At 44.4% G+C, this 21,725-nt stretch overlaps 1 protein-coding gene across 2 annotated transcripts in view; it reads right to left on the reverse strand.

Annotated features, from left to right (window-relative positions):
• The window catches only part of SMARCAL1 (SWI/SNF related, matrix associated, actin dependent regulator of chromatin, subfamily a-like 1), a 58,872-nt gene that overhangs the window by 27,595 nt on the left and 9,552 nt on the right, over positions 1-21,725 (reverse strand). For both annotated transcript variants that reach the window (XM_008583708.1, XM_008583709.1), the window contains exons 5-9: positions 20,795-20,845; positions 13,880-14,066; positions 10,284-10,434; positions 8,518-8,676; positions 5,962-6,027 (exon numbers count right to left, since the gene is read on the reverse strand). In XM_008583708.1, the coding sequence (XP_008581930.1) occupies positions 5,962-6,027; positions 8,518-8,676; positions 10,284-10,434; positions 13,880-14,066; positions 20,795-20,845 (614 nt within the window). The remainder of the gene's footprint in view (positions 1-5,961; positions 6,028-8,517; positions 8,677-10,283; positions 10,435-13,879; positions 14,067-20,794; positions 20,846-21,725) is intronic.

Here is a 21,725-nt window from a genome sequence, read left to right on the forward strand (position 1 = left end):
CACCACCAGATGGACTTTGGACTTCCCAGCCTCAGAAACTGTAAGGAATAAATTTCATTTTTCTTTATAAATCACCCAGTTTCAGGTATTTTGTTATAAGCAACAAATGGACTAATACAGATATTTATAGGATGTAGTTAATACTGAGTCAGTTCTCCCTGCACTTCCCAGACTAGAGAGTGAAGGTAGCTCTGCAAACAGACATCTGTGGGTGTTAAATAACAGCAGAAGCAGCATTATGGAAAAAGAAAAAGGCCAGCTTTGAAAAGAAACTAGAAAGGCATCTCCTCTGCTATGGAATGATTTAGGCTGCTCCCTGCTCAGCCCCAACATATTTGTACTATCATCCACTGTCATCTTGAAGGCCTTTAATCCATGCCCAGCTGCAAACGATTTAAGTGTCACCCTCCACCTCTGAGAACTTCCAATCTAGGAAAATATAAATGCATAAAACGACATCAATCAACACTAAATCGGACACTTTACAGTTAACTCCCCTGGGGAAGGAAAGAAAGCGGCACCCGTGAAACCTACGATGGAGCAATGAAAAAAGTAATTTCTGTTTGGCGCTGGAAAGATGTGATTCACATGACACTGTTGGGTGGGAGATGACCTTCAAAAACTGGCTTAGTTTCCTCGTTGGTTGGGGGTAGGAAAACCCTGCAGAATAGGTTGGTGGCAGGACAAGTTGGTATATATAATTTGCCAAGGAGAATCCAACGTAGTAATTCAAAGTAGATAACTTACACATAGATTTTAAAACAGGAGCCAAGAGGACATTCTACTGTAGAGAAAAGAACTGAACTTGTTTTAAGTTCATACAAGAAGCAGCCCAGAAATTCTTCATCACTTTCTGCTATATCTCTCTCTATTTGGTTTTTCCTGAGCTAGTAACTTGCTTTGCTCAATTATTCTGATTGGCTATAACATATTTCACCAAGACCCCAAACTAGGGGGAAAAAACCACACTCCTCAAAGCTTAGTCTCATTCTTCCACCTAGTATAAGTCCTGACAGTACTCTAAATAAAGTTTACACAATATATTCCATCTAGAAACAGGACATGGAGAAGACAGGTAACATTGAATCTATGCTTTAATTAGTTCAAAAGTCGCTACAGAAGAAGCAAAAGCAAGGGACAGTGGCAAGCATAGCTGAGGACGAGTGACCAAACGTACACAGACCAAGAACAAGTGCAAGACCACAGCCACTGCCCAAGAAGCAACGAAAGAGTCACCACCGGTAGGTACCTCTAAAGCGTGAGTACAAGAAGAAAAGCTCAATACTCAGGAGAAATCCAGTGATTAGAGTTTGGGAAGAAGACTGAGGTTCTATTCTTTGCTCTGCTCTTGAGTAGTGCTCCCCATGACAAACAAGACCAAACCAAGCCCTAACAGTGGACATAATTATGGCCACTGTTGACCAGAGGCTGCCCCAAATATCAGCACAAGACGACCTACCACTCAGTGATACCTAACAAGATGGCCTTTACAAGTCTCTGGTTAGGTGAGCATATTTCTTATAAATGGTTCCTTCTCAATTTTAGCCTGTGTTCCAAAAAAACACACAAAGTTCCAATTGCAAGTCTAAACAGTGCTGACCTTACTAAACTGGTTTGCATGAAAACGAGAATGCTTTCAAGCTGAGCTAGTATTGCTGCCCTGATATCAATGAAATTCTGATGCCACATATAAGGCAGTTCTCGGGTAAGAACAGACAGAAAGAAGACTGTGACTACAAGTGTATTGATTCGAAAATACCAAAATGTTACAATGAGATACATCAAGTGGTATAATTATAGCTGATTAAAGTTATTCTATTCTGAGCTTTAAGGCATGCAAAACACTTGTGTATAAGTATTATTAATGTAGCACACATACTAAAATTAAACACTAAGGTGGATTTTTTTACTCTGGAAAAGATAGACTATTTTACCTTAAGTATCAGACTCCAATAATGTCCTTTTTCATTCTGATTCTGTAATAAAATTAAGGAAATAAACCAGAACGGATGGACCACAGGGGACTTCTCCTGTAACTTCATCACACCAGAGGAAACAGAACCCACCAGATGACGCTACTCTCCCCTCCAGCCTGAGAGAGGCAAAAAGCCATCTCCTTCAGACACAGAGGGACTGAGTTTTCTACTCCCCATTTCTGCATCATATGAAAAGGTGTCACTGCAGTGTAGTATGTAACAGCCAAAGCCAGGTTACAAATCTGCTGAAAGGGAACAGATGATACATATTTTTGTAAATTTATACAACAGAACAGCATTTGTAAGAATGAGGTAGTCATTCGGAATGACGAGGAATGATTCTCAAGATACGTTATTAAAAGAAAAAAGGTAGTTGTAAAACAGTGGATATAGAACACGGTACAGAGGGTGAAAAGAAACACACACATTCATACCTATGTGGCTGTAGGCTATTTTATAGACATGAACCTGAAAATCTTTTAACTACGGTTGCCTTTGGGGAGAGAGACCAAGGAACTGGGGATCCAGAGGTGGCAGAAAGACTTATTTTTCACTGTCCATCCTTTTGAACCATTTGAATTTATCATCTATTTAAACTACTTTTATAAAAATGAAAAAAGCTCATACATTTTAGCCAATATTTCATCTAGCCAATCAACAGAGATATAAAAAGTACTCTGTTCATAGAAAAAGAGAAACAGTTATTTATTAGAAAAGGATGGTGGAATTCTGGGGGCCTTTTCTCTTTAAAAAAATTTTATTTTGTTATTATACCAGTTTAACAATAAAAAAAAAAATCAATGCAAACAACATACAACTAAGCTAAACAAACCAAAAAACCCAAACACATACCTCATTGTTCAAATGAGCACTGATAATCCTCAGAGTTGGAATCATGTGGAGAAAAAGAGCCTCTGGTATGGACTGAATGGAAGTGGAGATTGTCACACCTGCCCAGATTGGGCTTCGCAGGCCTTTACCAAAAGGTAAAATGGAAACTGACCCAGCAATTGTGATTGTAGGAACTTGTCCTAACAGTATAAGTATGCAAGGTACATATATATGGATGATGTTCACTTGCAGAATCACTCATAACAGCAGAAAAGGGAAAGAACTGAGTGTCTGACATAAGGGTTAAATTATGGGCTGTTCCCATACAACAGAATGCTCCACAGTCCTTAAAAATGATGATCTTGGGGCTGGCCCATGACTCACTTGGGAGAGTGTGGTGCTGATAACACCAAGGCCACGGGTTCAGATCCCTATATAGGGATGGCCGGTTAGCTCACTTGGGAGAACGTGGTGCCGACAACACCAAGTCAAGGGTTAAGATCCCCTTACCGGTCATCTTTAAAAAAAAAAACAAACAGATGATCTTGCCCTACAACAGACATGTTATAAAAATTAACAGTGGTTTCCTCTGTTGGAGGAATTAAAGCTGATTTTAACTTTGTTCTTTATAGCTTTCTGTCTTGCCTACTTTCATACATTTATATGTAAAAACAGAACTACCTTGCTTAGTATCACTAGTCCAGGCAAATAGTGTTGCGGGGGAAAAAAGATGTCACATTTCTCCGAGACAATGACACCTATTTCTTACAACCTAACAACATGTCCTCTATATAATGACTGCTGTTGCCATTTACAAAACTCACATTTTCTGGACATGATCTGGCCCTGCTATCTCACAGACTGTGCAATACAATCTACTTCATTAAGTACATTTGCTAAAAATACCTTGTGATATTAATTATCAGAACATAATTATAGGAGATGTACATATTAGAGGACCAATCTAGTGGCATTAAATTAGGCCCTCATGTGGCTTTTCAAAGACATGCTTTACTTCCTCCCAAATATCTTATTTCAAAAACATTTAGATTCATTTCCTTAGAGTATTTACATCAGTGGTTCTCAATGTGGGTAGGGGAGTGATTTGTCTCCCCCTCATTGCCCGAGCGACATTTGGTAACAGCTAGAGACGATTTTGGTTATCACCCTGGGGAGGTTACTACTGGCATCTAGTGGGTAGAGGTCAGGGATGCTGCTAAATATCTTACAATGCACAGAACAGCACCCCACATCAAAGAATCTTCCAGCCCCAAATGTCAAATAGTATCAAGGCTGAGAAACTCTGATCTAGATGAAAGTATAGCAGAGAGAAATGAAAGGTTTGGTTAACAGAACAGCATAAAATGCCCCACTCTACTACTTCACCCCAATTCTGCCACAGTTCAGCATTATGTGAAGTCAATGTTACAGAAGAGAGTGGCTTCAAGACACCTCATAAACAGCAGGCCATGTTCACGATTCCTACTTTAAAATATTAATTCATCCAAGTTCTATGGCAAATGTTATATATATACTAGTCAGAAGTTAAAAGGTTTGTTTTAAATGTGACACTCTGAAATATACCCAAGATATTAAAGACATATATGCTGCTTCCAAAGGTCTGGCTCAGAAGCACATATTTCAGAAACCAATATGTAGTTCACCTTGGCCTAACCAGGCAATGACTACATTAACACGGCAGGTGCGAAAAAGCTTTCGTATTATAACTTTAATGATATAATCTATCTATTGTGCAATTTCCCTTGTCTAAATAATCAGGGATACAGATTTAATTTTAGTTATGGCCATAATATCGGAATCACAGCACCAAAGCCTATTAAAATTTTTCTAAAAATATATTAAAGTCATCCAAAAGAAGGGTCACCACCCTAAGAAAAACATTCCGTTTAAGTGTGTCCATAAATGGCTAATGATATATAAATATTTATAGGTAATATTAGCAGAGGATCAAGCTTTTTAAGTAAAGGACGTTCATTTTTAGGTCTGGAGCATATGATATAATCCTGCCTTGGAGGATGTATCAAACTACCTGTTATTCCTAAAAAAGTAAAAACTTGAAATGAATAGACACTTATGTATGTTTTGCAAAGAAATGGTAAAATTCAGCTAATTTTCCAACACTAAGCTTCACCAACATTTAGCATACTTGTTTTCTCTAGTTAAGAGAAAGTTAAAGCTTCTTTTAAGCACTAAAAGCTGCAGGTTTTGCACGCAGTGTAATACAAAGGCTGCTTTAATCGAGCACAGGAAAACCACGCACTTCTGTTTGCTCAGTCTACACAAGCCCAAGTGGACTCCTCCAAAGGCAACTGTGAGAGATTTCTAACTTGTACTCTCCCCTCCTCCCAATATTAGGAAAAAACTCACCCCAAAAAGATGGAAGGAAATTTGGGGTACTACCCTCTGTCAGGGGTGGGGGGGCCAGGCCAGGACACAGACACTGAAGGGAGCGCCAGATGAAACATGGAGTCTATGCTGAATATCAGAACACATTTTGATAGTCTTGAAGCTACAGCACATACCCACCCGTCTGCTCTGAAGCCAGGACTCACACCAGCCAAAGTGCTCAGGGACAAGTTTAGGCCACCACAAAAGAGAATGTGGATGACTAGCCCTCCTGTTAACCAGACAGGCTCAAGGTAGTCATAGAAAGTGTGTCTCAGCTCTGCCAGTGCATCTTGCTGACACCCACAGGCTCTAGCCCAGTTCTAAGTGTATGTAACTCATTTCCCTTCATTCCCAGCGCCTTGACAGCTTTGCCACTACAAGTGACTTAGAAGATGGGCAGTTTCTCCTGAGCCGTTTAGTGAACAAGCTGCTGGAGGCTCTCCCTTATCCGAGCAAGAAGCCAGAGGAGATTCTGGAGTTCAGTCCTGACTGGCCAGTGATTCTCGATAGGTCTTCATTTTCACTGACTACTGGTTCCTTAGCAGGATATTAGGAAGAAAAATAAAACTGGCACCAGGGCCCTAAGGAGAGACGCTCTCAAGCAATGCTAAGTCATGCCTGCCACCCAGAGGCCTGGACTCGCAGCCCCTTCTGCACTGGGACCCCCTGCAAGCCCCAGCAAAACACTATGGGATCTCGATGCCCAGTGGGCTCAGGCTGGACATCTGTTCTCAGCAGTACTCACCTTTAGGAGGGGCATAGATGCTCGACAGCGGGCAGTCCTACTGTTTTTGAGGAAGTGAGATTCATCCTGAAAAGAAACAGCCATGCAGGTGAGCAAGGCCCAATCCTGAGTGGACAGAGACAGAGCCCATCTTAAGTTAAGGTTGACCCTGGCATGGCGTCTGCCATGTGGGTACTTCCCTGCCATGTGGGAGCAGTGGGCCCAGGTAAGGACCCAGGATTCTGATGGCAGCTTCTCTCCTACACCAGGGCAAGTTGCTTCATATCTCGGCACAGTTTTCCACCTATAAAGTAAGGCTGGTGAATGCCCGCCCTGCCTACCCAGAGGCCGCCAGGATGGACAAGCCACTGAAAGGTGGTTTGCTGCTTTGTGACAGGCCCCTCAGTGTGCCACCAAAGTAGTGCGCTGGAGACCCACTGCGTGCCCTGCATTGGTGCAAAGCTCTGGGGGTCCATTCCTGAACTCAGGGGCTCGCAGTGCAGGAAGGACACCAGACGTACCGACCACTGACCAGATGATGTCATCAGTACTGTCACTGAAAGCGAGTGAACAAAGTACTGTGGGAACTGAGGAATGGGAAGGGAAGACGTGACTCCTGCCCTCAAGGGACTGACTGTTATGCTTAGAATACAGAGTTGGATTATTTACAACTCTGCACTCTGTGCAAACGCAAACGTAGAATTTGTCCTATTTTCTAAAGCCAAATGATTAACTTATACTTTTTTGGTATTTGGGGGGAATATTTCTAGTTTGGTACCATTCAAATTCCTTGCTATGTGACTCTAAGCAACTACGTGACCTCACATGGTGCCAGTTTCTCCATCTATAGAATGGGTATTATAGTAGTTCTTAATGTATCAGGTTGTAAGTCTTAAATGGGCTAACACACATAAAGCTCTAGGACAGTCCTGCCACTTGGTAAGCCCTCATTGGTATCGGCCACCTTGTGACTGGGGGATATCACAGAGATCCTGGCTCTGTCCCTGAAGCTGATCTATAAGAAATTCCCTGTTCCACTGCAGCCATGATGAATAAAAAGGGCCTCAAAAGCACAATGGAGGGGGTGTGAGAGGACGCCTCACATGTCGTGGCTATTATCTAGTCCCAGAAACCAGCGAGGTTACATCTGTACTATTTCATAATGAGTCCACCTGGCTGTCAAGAAAAGGTGCTTATAGAGAGAAATCACAGAAAGTATAAACGTTATGGTGGGAATGGACCCTTTCGATCAGTGGGTAAAAACGTAGCACAACTGGAACAAATCTCAAGGAATAGCTTGTACATAAAGCCTCTTCTAAGACGTGTGACATCTCAGAGCCATCATTTTGAAGTCAGAAGGCGACAGGGCTTTTACTTAAGTAGAGAACAAATCAACACTGGTGGTGTATGGCTTGCCAAAAATTACACAGTAGGTTGAAGAATGAGCCAGAAACAGAAAAACAGGAATACTAAAGCCAGATGCAACCCAGCTTTAATCAACGATTCTCCAGCCTGCAAGCTTCATGCCTGTTGGCAAATTATGTGCCCGCTCTCCATGTGAGTTTCATCAGCTGTGAAATGGATAACTCGCAAGGTGAAGGCTAACGCCTGCTCAGGGGGCACTGGTAAGATCAGCGATTATACATAAAGTACCTAACACAAGGTAACAGGTGAGAAATGAAGTCATTATTCTTCCCAGGAGCTATCACCATCCTGGGATACTTCTTTTAATGTTTTCACTTTATATGTATGCTGACATTTCTTTCAAAGCCAGACTTGAATTTGTACCATACCAGAAATACTCCCCCAAAGGCTCATTACCCACAAAGTACTGAAGAAACAGAAACATTTAAGTTTGCTGATGCTAAGAACACAGTGTGGGTCTCCTGTCTAAAACATAATAGGTCCCCTGAGGTCAGAAACCGTGTCTTCTCCTCCCTTCTCTAAGCTCCCACGATGCTGGTACTGGGAAGCTATGTTGATACATTCAATGCTGACAGAGCTGGCCAGGCACCAAGTCTGTCTAGACCTTCTTTGTGAAGCATGAGAGGAAGGCCAGTCACTGAAAGACGTGCTGTCAAATTTGGGAGCAGGACTCCAGTAAAGCCTTCTTTAAATAAATAACTACAGTGAAAAGTGCTTTTGGCGGGGGAGGGGTGTCTTCATACTGGCTGAAAGAAGATACATTAATTGCTCGAACTGTATGTCTGAGCCATTCTGGCAAGATGACCCCAGGTGAAAACGCACACCCTTGCATCTATGGAGCCCTGTGGTCTGGAGCCCATGTGCTGGCCTCTACCTGTGACCTCACACTGGGGAACAGGTGGCCTAGAAACCCCTGGCACAAACCTATTAAATCACGTTTTTTAAAATGCTTCCCAGGAGATTCTAATATGCAGCTAGGTCTGAAAACAGCAATTTGAAAGGAATGAAATGCTAGTTCCCGACAAAACAGACTATGATTTCTATTCTGGAAACCTAGAGGCTCAATGAGATTACACATATGAAAGTTCTTGGAGCTTTTAAGAAAGTTGCCAAAGCGATAAATTTACTTAAAGACTTTGTCAAGTCACTTACAACGATGACAACTTTGAAAGGGGTTTTTAGCTGTTTTTCCAACTTGCTAAGAAGGTCAAAACTGACAATGTTGACCAAGCCAGCGGTCAGGCAGTCATTCCTGGTCACCACGACGTTGATGCGGTCTGGGCTCAGAGATGGCAGCCACCGAAGAAAGGCCTGGGTGTGACAGGAGAGAACAAAACAAAAATGGTGATCTAGTACTGCAGCTGCCAGCTGTGACCCCAGCCGACTCCTCAACAGCACTCTCCCAATGGGGACCAATTTTAATGTTTCCTAAAAAATAAACTTGGTTCCCCTCCCTCCTCATCCACTGTAATCCCTGTGCTATAAGCAGCCACCATCCCCACCTTCCTCTTACCCACCCCTTCCCTTGTGCTTTTCACTAACAGGACACCCCTTCTCTTATGAGCAAGCACTTCGTGGTATCTGTGTGTGTCATCTCTGTGATCTCTAACTAGACAGCAAGTTTCTTCAGGGAAAGAGTGCAACTCTACCTAAGAGAACTTTTGTAAAGGACTTAGCCTGGTACATTGGAGGAAAACCGTAAGTGTTTGTTGATGCCAATGAAAATATTTATGTCAACATTTTCTACAAAGCCACCTGCTCTCTCCAGAAATATTACCATCTCTAGCTAAAACTGGTATCTGGAGCCTGTGCAAGGCCACCAGAGTGCCCCCATGTCAGCGCCTGGGCTGACACTGCTGCGACAATGGGATTGCGGACCTTTTCTCTAGGCTTGGTCCCGCTTGTAATCATCTGATTTCTGACTCTTCTCTAGAATTTCTGAGGGTGCTGTGGGAATCTAACACACACAAAATAAGTACTGAATAATTCCTTTCTACAGCATTGGCAGAACTCAGATCACAAGGACAGGAAAAGAATGAGGTACTGTTTCAATGCACATTTTTTACGTTTTTTGCCTTTTCTTTGGTTAGAATGACACATCTGTGCATCAGACTTCCAGCAGCAAGCAGAGCTGCGTCTTCTCCACAACGGCTCCTGGAGGCCTCAGGAAGAAGCCGAGCTGGAGGGAGGCCCAAGTCCACCAGCAGGAGCATAAAACCAGAAAAAGCTGCTGACGATGAACTAGGTCTTGTGTCTTCACTGAGTTTTCATACAAGGACTTTTATTCATTTCACAGAACTACTCTGATTCCTGGCTTTATGGTAGAAAAAGCTCAAGGGTGAGTGATAATGCGGTGTTCAGGTCAGAGTCTTCCTCCATAGGGCATGTGGCAGACGGTGAACATCCTTCCTGCACCGCCTGTCACAGAGCCGAGAAGTCAAGAGCTGCGACTCCAAGGTCCCGCCCTGCTCCTCATTAGCAGGAAGCACAGCGCTTCATTTAACCTCTTACAGATTCAGTTTTCTCACCTGTAAATGGGGTTACTGTGTATTATGTCTAATGCACATGTCCGTGATAGAATTAAGGAAAATAGAAGAGGTAAAAATATTTTGGAAATTGAGTATGGTGCAGATGAAAGGTATTATTGGCAGGGCACAAGAGGTACTGGAAATGTCTGCTGACAACTGACCTAAGTCTCTGAGCTGGCAACTCCTTAGCTTTCTTTGCTAAAGTTATAACCTGATTCTAATTCAGAAAACCATCAGCTTGCCCTCAGGAGGCCATCTCATCTTTCTTCCTGCCTTTACCTGAGACCGGATCTTTAAAGATCCCCTGGCCCTGCCTCCAGACCATTATTTTACTACTCTAACACTGAGGAAAACCTTCTTTGTTAAAATCACAATACAAAGAGAATTAACCTGCTCCCAGGTGAAGCGCACAGAGGACGGTACCACGACCAAGAGTGGCCACTCTTTCTGGTAAAAGGCCGCTATACAGATGGCTTGAATGGTCTTCCCCAGGCCCATGTCATCAGCAAGCAGCAGGCGGCCTCTTCTTGCTATGGCAAAACTGAAAGCAGATGAGGTCAGGACAGCAGCACGTTACATCTTCCGGGGCACTAGTTGATCTGCCACCACGTCAAGTGGATAAGCACTGCTGGGTGCAGCCTAATGCCCTAGCCAGTGTGGGCCCTGCTCACAAGATAGCTCCCAAAGAGGAAAGAGCAGGAGCCAATTAGGGGCAGAATAAAAAGATAGCCAAAATAGGGAAAATGTGGAATGGTAGTCAAAAGACGGTTGGGGAGGGGGAAGATCTAGAAAGTAATAGAGTTAATATGTTAAGTCCTTAAAACAGCGCTTGGCACCATCTTAAGAGCTAAGGAAATGTTCCAGTTATAACTACTATTCCACAAAAAGGAAAATAATAAGACACAAACAGTAAAAATGACTTGCTCAAGTCCCATGATTGATCAGCAAAAAAGTAAAAAGATCTCATGTGCCAGATGTCTGGCCTCCTGCTCCAAACACTGGTCAGTCCTCTTTCATCTCATTCCTGAAAACCTGATCATCTGCTTAGAAATCTGGTAAGAAGCCAGTCGAATAGCTTTTTCTTTCCTTCTTGCATGCTAAATGTAATCTCTTCTCATCAGCAGTTGGTATGGCCTACGAGAGTTTTAAGCTGCACTTGACCTTTTGAATCGCACTTGGTCTTTTGAGAATGATCAGATTTGAACTGCAGGAAAACTGAGCAGCAGACTCCAGGTGCCTAGAGGCCAACATGCCAAGGCCCAGCAGGTGTGGCGACAACAGGTGTCCTGTCGGGGCACTTCTCTGTCTCCAAGCAGCTTCCCACCTTGGCCACTACACCTCTGCACTGGGGTGGCAGCGGCCCAGCAGTGTGCCACCTCACCTGTCCCGCAGCCTGGCCTTCTCTCCACATACCTACCTCTACGTAATCTTCAGGGCCACTTCTGGGATCAACAAACAGAAGGGGGAGGGTGGGTGTGAGAAGACTCATTTTTTACCTCACTTGCTGACTTACAAAACCAGTGGCCAGGGAGGACAGGCTGCACCTGGGCACCAGATCCACAGAGGGTCCTACACCCTTGAGTGTCTTTTGTTTCAGCCTCCTCTGCTGTACCATCTATAGTTTCCAGAAGGTTTGATCCATATGGTCATTTTCATAGCAGATGGGGACCCCCTGAATTTCACCTTCTCTCCTTTTTCCCCACTTTGAGGTGGCCCAACTAAGGAACAAAGTAGCCAAAAAATTTCAACAAAGCAGGGGCTGGCCCGGTGGCGCACTGCTATAGTGCGCCGCTTGGGAGCGCGATGGCGCTCCCGCCGATGGGGACCCCCTGAATTTCACCTTCTCTCCTTTTTCCCCACTTTGAGGTGGCCCAACTAAGGAACAAAGTAGCCAAAAAATTTCAACAAAGCACGGGCTGGCCCGGTGGCGCACTGCTATAGTGTGCCGCTTGGGAGCGCGATGGCGCTCCCGCCGAGGGTTTGGATCCCACATACAGACCGGTTCCCGCTCACTGACTGAGCGAGGTGTGGGTGCGACACCGAGGGTTGCGATCCTGTTGCCGGTCCTGGTCTGGTACGGGCGCGACACTGAGGGTTGTGATCCGTTGCCGGACACGAAAAAAGACAAAAAAAAAAAAAAGCAAAGAAAAGGCCTGGATAACAGACAAACAATAACACAACTAAATGTCAGCCTCTGCAGGGCAGTCTGATATAATAGGAAAAAAATGCTACATTCATAATCAGAAAACACGGACTTAAGCCCCAATTTCACTTTTGCGAGCTGAGTGTCTTTAAGCAAATGACTGTCATTCTGAGCCTGAACTCACTCATCTGTTGAAAGAGACCATTCAGATTTTGGAGGAAGCTGATATCTCTAAGACAGGTTGCTCCATAAATTTAAGGGTATGTTCAACTGTAGTTCTTACGTTAAAAAAAAAACAAAACAAAAAACATGGAATTGGCAGCCCTTCTCCCCCAATACAAAACCTCTTCTGAGGTTGAAAGCTAAAATCTGGATTTCATTAGAGAGTTCTAAAGAAAGGCTCCCGGCACCACCAGCAGCTTCAGAGCCATAGTGGGAGAAAAGGATGAAAGCTGCTGGCCGGGTTCTGATGCCACTACTAGTGCTGCTGCTGCTGTGGTCATGTGCACACCTGCTCTCGGGGCCTCATGCACAGCCTCTCTCGGGGAAGCGTGAACTGGCAAGGTGAGCATTCACCGTGTAGGGCCAAGCATCTCCAACAGAGCTGGGGAGAACTGGTATGCTGAAGACAGGGGTTGCCCACAGGGTGGGGCTGGGCAAACTCTGTCTCAGCTTTCATAAAGGAACCAGAGGAAGAAAGACCAAAGGAAAAAGTCACCGAGCGTGGTTATAACAAGGTACAAAGGACATCTCAATGGCTGAAGGACTGAAATGGCAAAGCAAGATGAATTTTTGCAGAGTGTGTTATCTACGAGAGATGGAAGGGAAAGGAAGAAGAGAGGGGAGGACTGCAACCATGGAATGTAGTAAGGGGCAGCTGTGCCCAGAAGGCACAGACACCAAACTCCCGTCAGAGACAGCAGCCAAGTTTTCTGAGGCATCAGGAGGCTGTCTCAGTTCATCAGTTCCATTGGTCATTTAGGCTCCTTCTCTTGGAACTCTGTCTCCAACCACACTGCCTAATGACAGCTCTAATTCTTACTACCACTGGACAGACTATCAAGACCTCCTCCTTCCTTTCCTTGAACTCCCCTATTTTCAAGAGAAAGCAAGTTCATACCTGCCACTTTGTTTCTCCCAAGAAACTACAGAAAAAAGGACAGGTCAGGACAATTGATTTGTCTTTCTTCTTTCTGAAACAGGAGCACCCTGACACTGTTTTGGAGAACCACCACCTCCCACTCTCCGTCCAAGTAACCCAGGCAGGGCAGGCACTACCCTCCGGCTCCATGGATGGGCCTATCACCGGCATAACCAACAAGACCAAGCCTCTACACCACAGCGACTGGCTCCAATGCTGGCACCAAACCTAAGCCACCGCAGTATCAGACCCATCAGGGAAGAGGTGCTCCTGCCGGGTTGCTAGGCTGATGGAACGCAGCTAGAAGCCCCTGGCAGCCCTAGCTGCCACACTGCAGGAGCACCCGGCTGAGAACAGAGCAAACTAAGAAGAAAACAGATCTGGGAGAGGTACAGAGAGTCCTAATGAGATCTTTAGAGACGCTGGATTTTCTATTACATGCACTGAAAAATCTCCTTTCCTTAGGCTACTTTGAATTAAGTTTCTGCACACCTGCAACCCACAGTCCTGGTTAACTTGTGGAAGTTGAAATCAATGTTTACAATAAGGCTTTGGTAACAGCACACCTGGCTGTTGAATGCCTAGATGCTTCTAGACATCCGTGGAAGATGAGTGTTCATAAGAGAGGAAGCATCTGAACCCAGTCGGTGGTTAATGATGAAATTCCAGCAAGAGAGAGCAAGAGGAAGAACAAGAACCTACTTGACTCCAGCTCTCTGAAAGGGCATCAGATTAAACACAAGTTTGGGGTCCACTCCGGAAAGGTCTGCCTCAGGGACATCTGCTGTGAGACAGAGCGACGTCTTCTCGAGCTGAGAAGCGAAAGCCAGGGTGAGGGTCTTGGGCAGAGGATCCAGCTGAACTTGCGGGAGGCTGCGCACCCTTTCAACTGGAAAGAAGAACAGAGGTGTATGAACGAGTGTTTATGCACAAAAGATCAGGAGAAAGAGAAGGGGCTTCAGCATACATCGTTCAATAACTAGAATTCTGCTACATGCCACCTTCTCAAAAAGGTTAACTTGAGAGAAAATCAGGGCTGACACTTGCGTTCTAGGCAAAGTACATAAACCTAGACAACTAGGTTTCCCTCTCTATTTCTTAACTTCTGCAAGAGGCAAGCAATAATGCAAAACTGATTTGCTATATGACGCAAACAATGAAAGAACTATAAAGTGTTTTCGTGTCTGATATTTTTTAACCTAAAGTAATTTTTCAAATTCTCTTAGTATATCCATTCAGATAAATAAATTTCTTAAAAAGTCATCCCAGAAAGACACCTAAAAAAGGAAGTCTGAAAAGGAATAAATCTTGTCTTGTTTCCATTCTCCTTGTTTTCTTTTGATAGTTTTGATGTTTGAGGAGGCAGAGAACTCTAAGTTACCTACCGTCAACAGGCAGGAAATATTGTGCTCTGTACAGAGAAGCTGTTAGGTGTTTCCAAGAAAGGTTGGTAGGACAGTAGTGCTATTAAAAAACAACAATGATGGGCTGGCCCGGTGGCGCACTGGATAAGTGCGCCGCTTGGGAAGCGCGGCGGCGCTCCCGCCCGAGGGTTCGGATCCCACATACAGACTGGTTCCCGCTCACTGGCTGAGCGAGGCGCGGGAGCAACGCCGAGGGTTGCGATCCCGTTGCCGGTCCCCGGTCCGGTGCGGGGGCAACACTGAGGGTTGCGATCCGTTGCCGGACACGGAAAAAGACAAAAAGACAAAAAAAAAAAAAAAAAAAAAAAACAATGATGAAGCTTCTGATCAAGATGGCAGAATAGACAGCCCCCAGCATCACTCTCTCACAAATCAACCAATTTACAACTATTTAAAAGCAATGACAGCTAAGCTGGAGCCGCTAGAGCTCAGGGGAAGAGGAGGAGAGACCTACGGAGTGCATGTAGGCGGGAGAAGCCATGATGAGAGAAAGAAAGGACTGCTCCCACCATTTCAAGCCCTGGTTGCTTCAAGTCTGGCCCTGGTGAGCACACGGAGCAAGAGCTGGTAAATGCTGCTGCCGTGTCCTTCATATGACGTTGCTTGGAGGCAGCAGGGGAGAAGAGGGCCTTGGTGGCCCCCAGTGGGGGGCCTGTGGACCCACAACTGAAAAAAAGGTGCCACTCAGAAGCCGGTGAATCAATGCAAGGGACTGGCACACGGCCCATCACATGGAAAGTGTGTGGAGTACAGGCAGTGGGGGAGATGGGCCCATGGGGTAACACTGGGACACAGCAAGGATGGCTGATCTGCCCTCCAGTCAGCACAGGCCCACTCAGTAGAGACTGGTCAGGAATACAGAACTGCAGGGGGAGCAGTTTGCTGAAAAGACTCAGGTCCAGACCAGAGTTTCTATAAAACCCAGGTGTACCAGATCTCACGAGACCCAGAAGTACCTACAGAGTCAACCTTTAAAACCTGAGCTGTACAAAAAGCCTTCTCCAAGGAATCAGCAGTAAAGCAGCAATTTAGCTGAACCACAGGGCTCAAGTGCTAGTCCCCACAGGAAGTTCCCCCATTTTAGAAATAAGCAAAGGACAACAAATTAATTCCAGTGCAGAGTTTAAGTAGTGAGAACAACAAATAATCCAACACAGAACTGAAAGAAAAAACAAAATACCCACAGACCAGAGACAAAGTTTGCTGTTAACTAGTAAAGGCCTCACTTTCCCAAAGAACACGTATAAAACCTAGAAGGACTGGAAGTTCCCTGGGCCCCCCAGCCAGGGAGCGGGTAGGGCTGGGGGCCTCAGCCGCACCACCCCCCCATCTGCCACCAGCCCAGTGATGACCAAGTTACCACTGGAAGCCCCCTGGTCTCCCCTGCAGGAATGAGGGGGTGCCGCCGGCCTCAACCCCACCCCTCCTTCCTCCTTCTCCCACCCAACTGCTCCACAACAACATCTTATAATATAAAAACAGATGGAGCCAGGAACCAACCCCTCCCCCCACAACCAGGCATGCTGCCACAGGGCCTGCCCTGGGTCCTGAGGCATTGAGCTGGGGACTGACCCCTCCTCCTGCAACCAGGCAAGGAGCATGCCAAAATCACCACTTCCATATTGGTAGTCCACTGCACCCACCACAATAGGTACGACTGCAGCAAACGTGGCTAGATGCCACAATCACCATGCAGATGGCCTGCCAGCCACTCGAGTGACACAAGGAGAGTCACCAGCAGAGACCAAAGAAAAGAAGAGGATGTCTCTCTCCACAAAGCCCATTCCAGAATGATAGAAGAAGCATCTGCTCTACGATAATAGTGGGGGACCTGAACACACCTCTCTCAGCATTGGCATATCATCTAGGCAACAAATCAACAGAGTAACTGTTACTTTTTCAGAAGGAGAGAAGAAATCTAAGGTTATCAGAGGTGGGAGGGGCTAGGGAGAGGGGGATGAGAGAGATTGGACAAGGGGCATAAAGAATAAGTACAAATTTTTATTATATACATATGCTAATAATATTGATTTGATCGACATCCGTCAACATTGAACCCCCAAAATATGTATAATCAATTATGATTCAATAAAAAAAGGGAAAAAAAAATGACAAAAGGCAGAGTCTCTGCAAATGCCATAAGCTGGTAAAATGTACATTTTTGACCCTTTTTATAAGACAATAAATATCTCCCCTTGAGACATGAGGTTTACAGTAGTGATCGCTGTGGTGAAGCAACTAAAATATCCATTAGTCTGGAGGTGACTTGATAGCTCCTTACCTGTTCTCTAAAGCAGGGGTCAGCAAGCTAAGGCTGTGGGCCAACTGTTGTTTTTTTAAATAAAGTTTTACTGGAACACAGCCATGCCATTCATTTATGGATTGACTATGGCTGCCTTCACACTACACTGGCAGAGTTGAGCAGTTGGGACAGAGAACACAAGGCCTACAAAGCCTAAAATATTTACTACTGGCCCTTTACAAAAAAAGCTAACTAATACCTGCTAAGCTTAGAGACTAAACTATTACTTAGAATGACCATTACTTGAACTTTTTCCATTTATATTTAGCGGCACTTACTTTCCTTCCTAGTATGCGGGTGCTAGACTTCTATAAGTGGATGGAAAAATCTCTTCTAGTCAGGGCCACTAACCAAAGTGGGGAAGATAAATTACTTGGGATCTACATGGAATTGAAGGTAAAATATTGCATTGATTTTGCTTTTTAAAAGAATTAGTGTCATCTGATTTTCAAATTAAGAGAAAAAAAACCCTTTATTCAAAGGAAAAACCGAAGAATAAACCAGAGATATAAATAAAATATGTAATTGTTGGGGGGTGGAGGGAGATGAGCTAAAAATTAAAAAGTTAGAGAAAAGATAATACACCTAGAGATCCTTGGTAGTAGAATCATCATTAAACTACCAATCACAGCCTGCTGTGCGGTGGGCTGTAGCTTTCAAGATTTTCTTCCCTTTTATCATTTTCCTTTGAATAACCTAATTAGAAGAGTAACCATTATTTACTGATCTTCAGTTGCTCTTTATCCTTTACCTTTTTAAGGGCACCCTGAGTTACAGTAACTCACCAGGGGCTAACTGTCCCTCAGGTATCCAGTAAATGAAACCAAAAGAAACTGGGCATATTTCATTTCTACCCAATATTATTTGAGATTCTAAGGTGGTTGGTTCTCTATTCCATACTGTCATGTGTGATCATGTTTTCTCAATATCCTCACAAGGCATTCCAAAAATCTTTTGCCACGACCATCAATTGGGTCCCATTGCATATACTGATGTAAATATGGAGGGCCGAGCCATCTACTGCTACTTCCAGTTGCTTTGCGTTTTCAATAAATTTAAATCCATTTCTGTTCTTCACTAAATAGAAGTACTGGTTATTTCTGGAAACAGTTTCCATGAACAGAATCACCATGACAGGAAATAAGGTAAGGTTGACAGCTTTAACATAAAATAGACTGTCCATACTGGTGCAAAAATACATTTTATTCCTCCAAATTAAATCTGAGCATGCTGATTTCTGCACACTTCAGGAGACTGAGCATTCCAAGTGCATTCAGAAAGCTTTTTCATTTTAATCCTCATGATCTTCAGAACTCAAATACCTGATGAAAGCTGAGAAAGGGCTGATAATTAGGCTGGTGTGAAACACAGTGCTTTGAAAGCATTATATTCTCTCATCCATTCAGGAGGAATAAAACCGACATCCACTTTGTCTCCTATCAACTACCGTCTCCAAAATCCTATGCTGCTAGTTCCGCCAACCGAGTATCTTTCTGAGAAAGCCACCATTCCCTGTAAATGACAGTCTCTATTGTCCTTTCCCTGGTGCTGGGAGATGACAGGTGTGTGCCGTCTGGCTTCATGAGTCATCTAGAAGTCATTTCTGTAAAATAGCTCTTTGGCAGAACGCTACCAGTAACACAGCAGAGAGATGCTAATGTTTTCAAATAGCAGCTGACAGGACAAGCTTGTTGAGAACGCTTCTGGACTGTGACAGCCGGGGCAAAACAAAAGGGCTCATGCCTATTTCACTGGGGGGCAAAAACCTCAAGTCACTTAGAAAAAACAGGGGCGGAAAGCTCTTAGATTCACCTTGCTAGAGAAAATAATTCTCACCACATCATCAACGAGCATGCAAATACTCAGGTCTCACCATCATTTCTTAATTAGTTTTATGTGCACATGTTCACTAGCTCTGGGTCAATTATCTCATTTTACACAAGGAAGGAGACTTCGGGGTGAGGAGAGAGGTGCAAATTCCCCAGGTTTACAGGGGGTTAATGGTAAAATCAGAACTAAATTGGAAACGGTGTTACATTCTGCAGTGCCTTCCCTGCCTGGCTTCTTAGTTCACAGAGCTGGCTTCTAAGTCTCATAATGGGTCAGGTTACAAACGCAGAGGGAAATTTTTGTCTTATTTCTGTCACTGACTTTATGATGACCCTGCAATGCTCTCAATAAGGAAAGCAACTACTTCCTTTCTCTAGGCCCAAGCTTTTTCCAATCTATGAAATAGGGAAGATCAGTCTTCTACAAGACATTGTAATGACGAGATAGCATGTAAAAACTCTAAGCTAGAATTCTTTACTCAGGATCCATGGAATTATTAATACCAAATGTGAAATTTTATGTGTGGCCATTATGTGCATTTTTCTGAGTGAAGAATCCACCTTTTCATCAGGTATTTGAAGGAATCTATGGTCCGTGAACGATTAAGAACCACTATGTAAGGCTATGTGAGTTTCTCAACATTACACTCACCTGCTACTGCTACTATCTTGCTTTTCGTCATTCCATAAAACTCAAAGCTTTTATAGCTAACATGTTTATGTCTTTCCTGATAGAGAGGAAAGAACTGGCTCCTACTTCTCATTAAAAATTCAGCTTTGGCCCTCTGAATCACAAGTTCCAAATAGCAGCAGCCAGAGAGTCTCAGATCAATGTCAGCCATTCTTTTTGCTTCAGCCAGCACGTAAAAGTACTGAGTAAGGACCACCTCATCTTCAAACTTAACCTTGTAGTTTACAGCAAGTCTTTCCTCAAGCAACCAAAAGCTCTTCTTTTATATTTAATTCCTATGTCAGCAGGGCAGATTGCGATTAAAGACCCTGTATTTTTACTAAAGGGACAAATAGAGCCCAGAATGTTGAATTAACTGCCCAGTGTCCCACAGTAAGTCACAAAGAAGGAAACAAAGGGAAGGAAAACCATGATTTTCCCTCTTCCTTAAAGCCCTAGCCTGATGGGCAAGATGGCCAATGACTAGAGTTCCCAGGGCTGGATCCTATCTCTCCTGGCCTGATGCAACAAGTGACACCTCCCACTGTCTGGGGGGCTCAGCAAGCCCTCAAGGGGGTCAAGCAGGAGGATCATAAGTTGTGCCAGCTGCAGAACTGCTACAGCTTGGAAGACGGATGAGAGACCAGTACTGCAGGACAGGCTGAGATACAGCCACGTCCCTCTTTCTCAGGCATATTAGAATTGATCCCATCTGAGCAGAACACACAGAAGAAAATCGATAAGCCCGAAGTGGCTCTTCCTTCTTGCAGTTATGATATCTGTACACACATGCCCTTCCCTTGGTTGATCTCTAAGGTGCTTGTTAAATGTTTAAATCCCTTGGCCTCGACATCTATATCTGATGGAAATCAGTCCCTAATGAAGTCCATAATCAGTGAGACTCTCCTAGAAGCAAACTGAGACCCTTCTTAGAGATAACCTAAGGTAGCTTCCATCTAAGCTAAGCAATCCGAGCTCATCCCTGATTCCCAAAGTACCTGTACCCCGCTTCCAGCACTTCTATGATGGCAGAAGGTTTCCCAGGCCTTGGGAATTGTAACCTAAGGTAGCTTCCATCTAAGCTAAGCAATCCGAGCTCATCCCTGATTCCCAAGGTACCTGTACCCCGCTTCCAGCACTTCTATGATGGCAGAAGGTTTCCCAGGCCTTGGGAATTTTACTAGTACCACCTCACCCTTATGGAAGAAGAGGCCTGTATCTGCATCATAAAGCCACCATCTCAGCACATCTTCATCTTTACCTGCCCTGTTCTTAAGCATCTGAAGTTACCACAGCAGAGGGAGGGGATTCTTTTCAAATACATTAAATTTAAGGCAGATTAGTAAAGCTTAACAATAGCGTGATACAAAACAAGCAAGGTGGGCTGCTCACTGAGTTTATTGTGCTCTTCCAAGAGAAAGTTCCACTTCCTGGTCTTGACATCTGCAATGAGAAGAAATAAATAAGCAAAGAGGATGCCCTGCCCTCCTGCTACATCATCACACTCATTCATTCCCTGGCTGCACAAACCTCCATTAAGCTTGGACAATGTGGCTAGTCCTGCGCTGGGCACTGGGGACACAGAAGTTAAGACAGTACTTGCCCTCAAGGTTTCCACAGTATACGGGGAGGGAAGAGGAGCAGAGATGGTGACAACACTGGTTCTAAGAGTTGTGATATAAGGTGCTACAGGGAGACATGATCGGGATGGCCCAGCGGGTCAGAAATGCCCTGAATGTAGAAGACACGGATGATGCGGGCTTACACTTACTCAGCACTTCTGTGAAGCCATCACTGTGCCCAGGGTCACTTGTGCCATCTCATCAAACCCTTACCCTATAGGGTGGTCTCTGTTATTAGCTCCACTTTAGACATGGTGAACAAGCTGTGTGTGGTCAGAGTGGTCAACCCACCCACGTTCAAATCCCAGCTCGGCCTCTTTCTAGCTGCGTGACCATGGGCAAGTTATAAAACATCTCTGAGTCTCCAGTGTGAAAGATGAGGATACTACAGCCCCTACCTCACAGGTCTACTGTGATGATTACATAAAATTTAATTCTGACAGTGGCAGAGCGGCAAGTGGGAAAATCTGTGAATAATAGCTATGGCAAAGAATCGAATCATGGTTTTTGGATGTCTGGGTGTGAGCAGGATCGGGTACCAATATTTTAACTGTACCCGCTCCCAAAACAGCAGACCATGTCAAGAGTGTAATTTCAAAGCTGATGATAAATACAGATCATTGTATTTGCTTTTTAAGGGCTACCCCAACCTGAAGCCAAACATATGAGGGGCTGGGGGTGTTAAGAATCCTAGCCCTTGT

The sequence above is a fragment of the Galeopterus variegatus genome, unplaced genomic scaffold (genome assembly GCF_000696425.1).
Source record: "Galeopterus variegatus unplaced genomic scaffold, G_variegatus-3.0.2 Scaffold3009, whole genome shotgun sequence".
Classification (NCBI taxonomy): domain Eukaryota; kingdom Metazoa; phylum Chordata; class Mammalia; order Dermoptera; family Cynocephalidae; genus Galeopterus; species Galeopterus variegatus.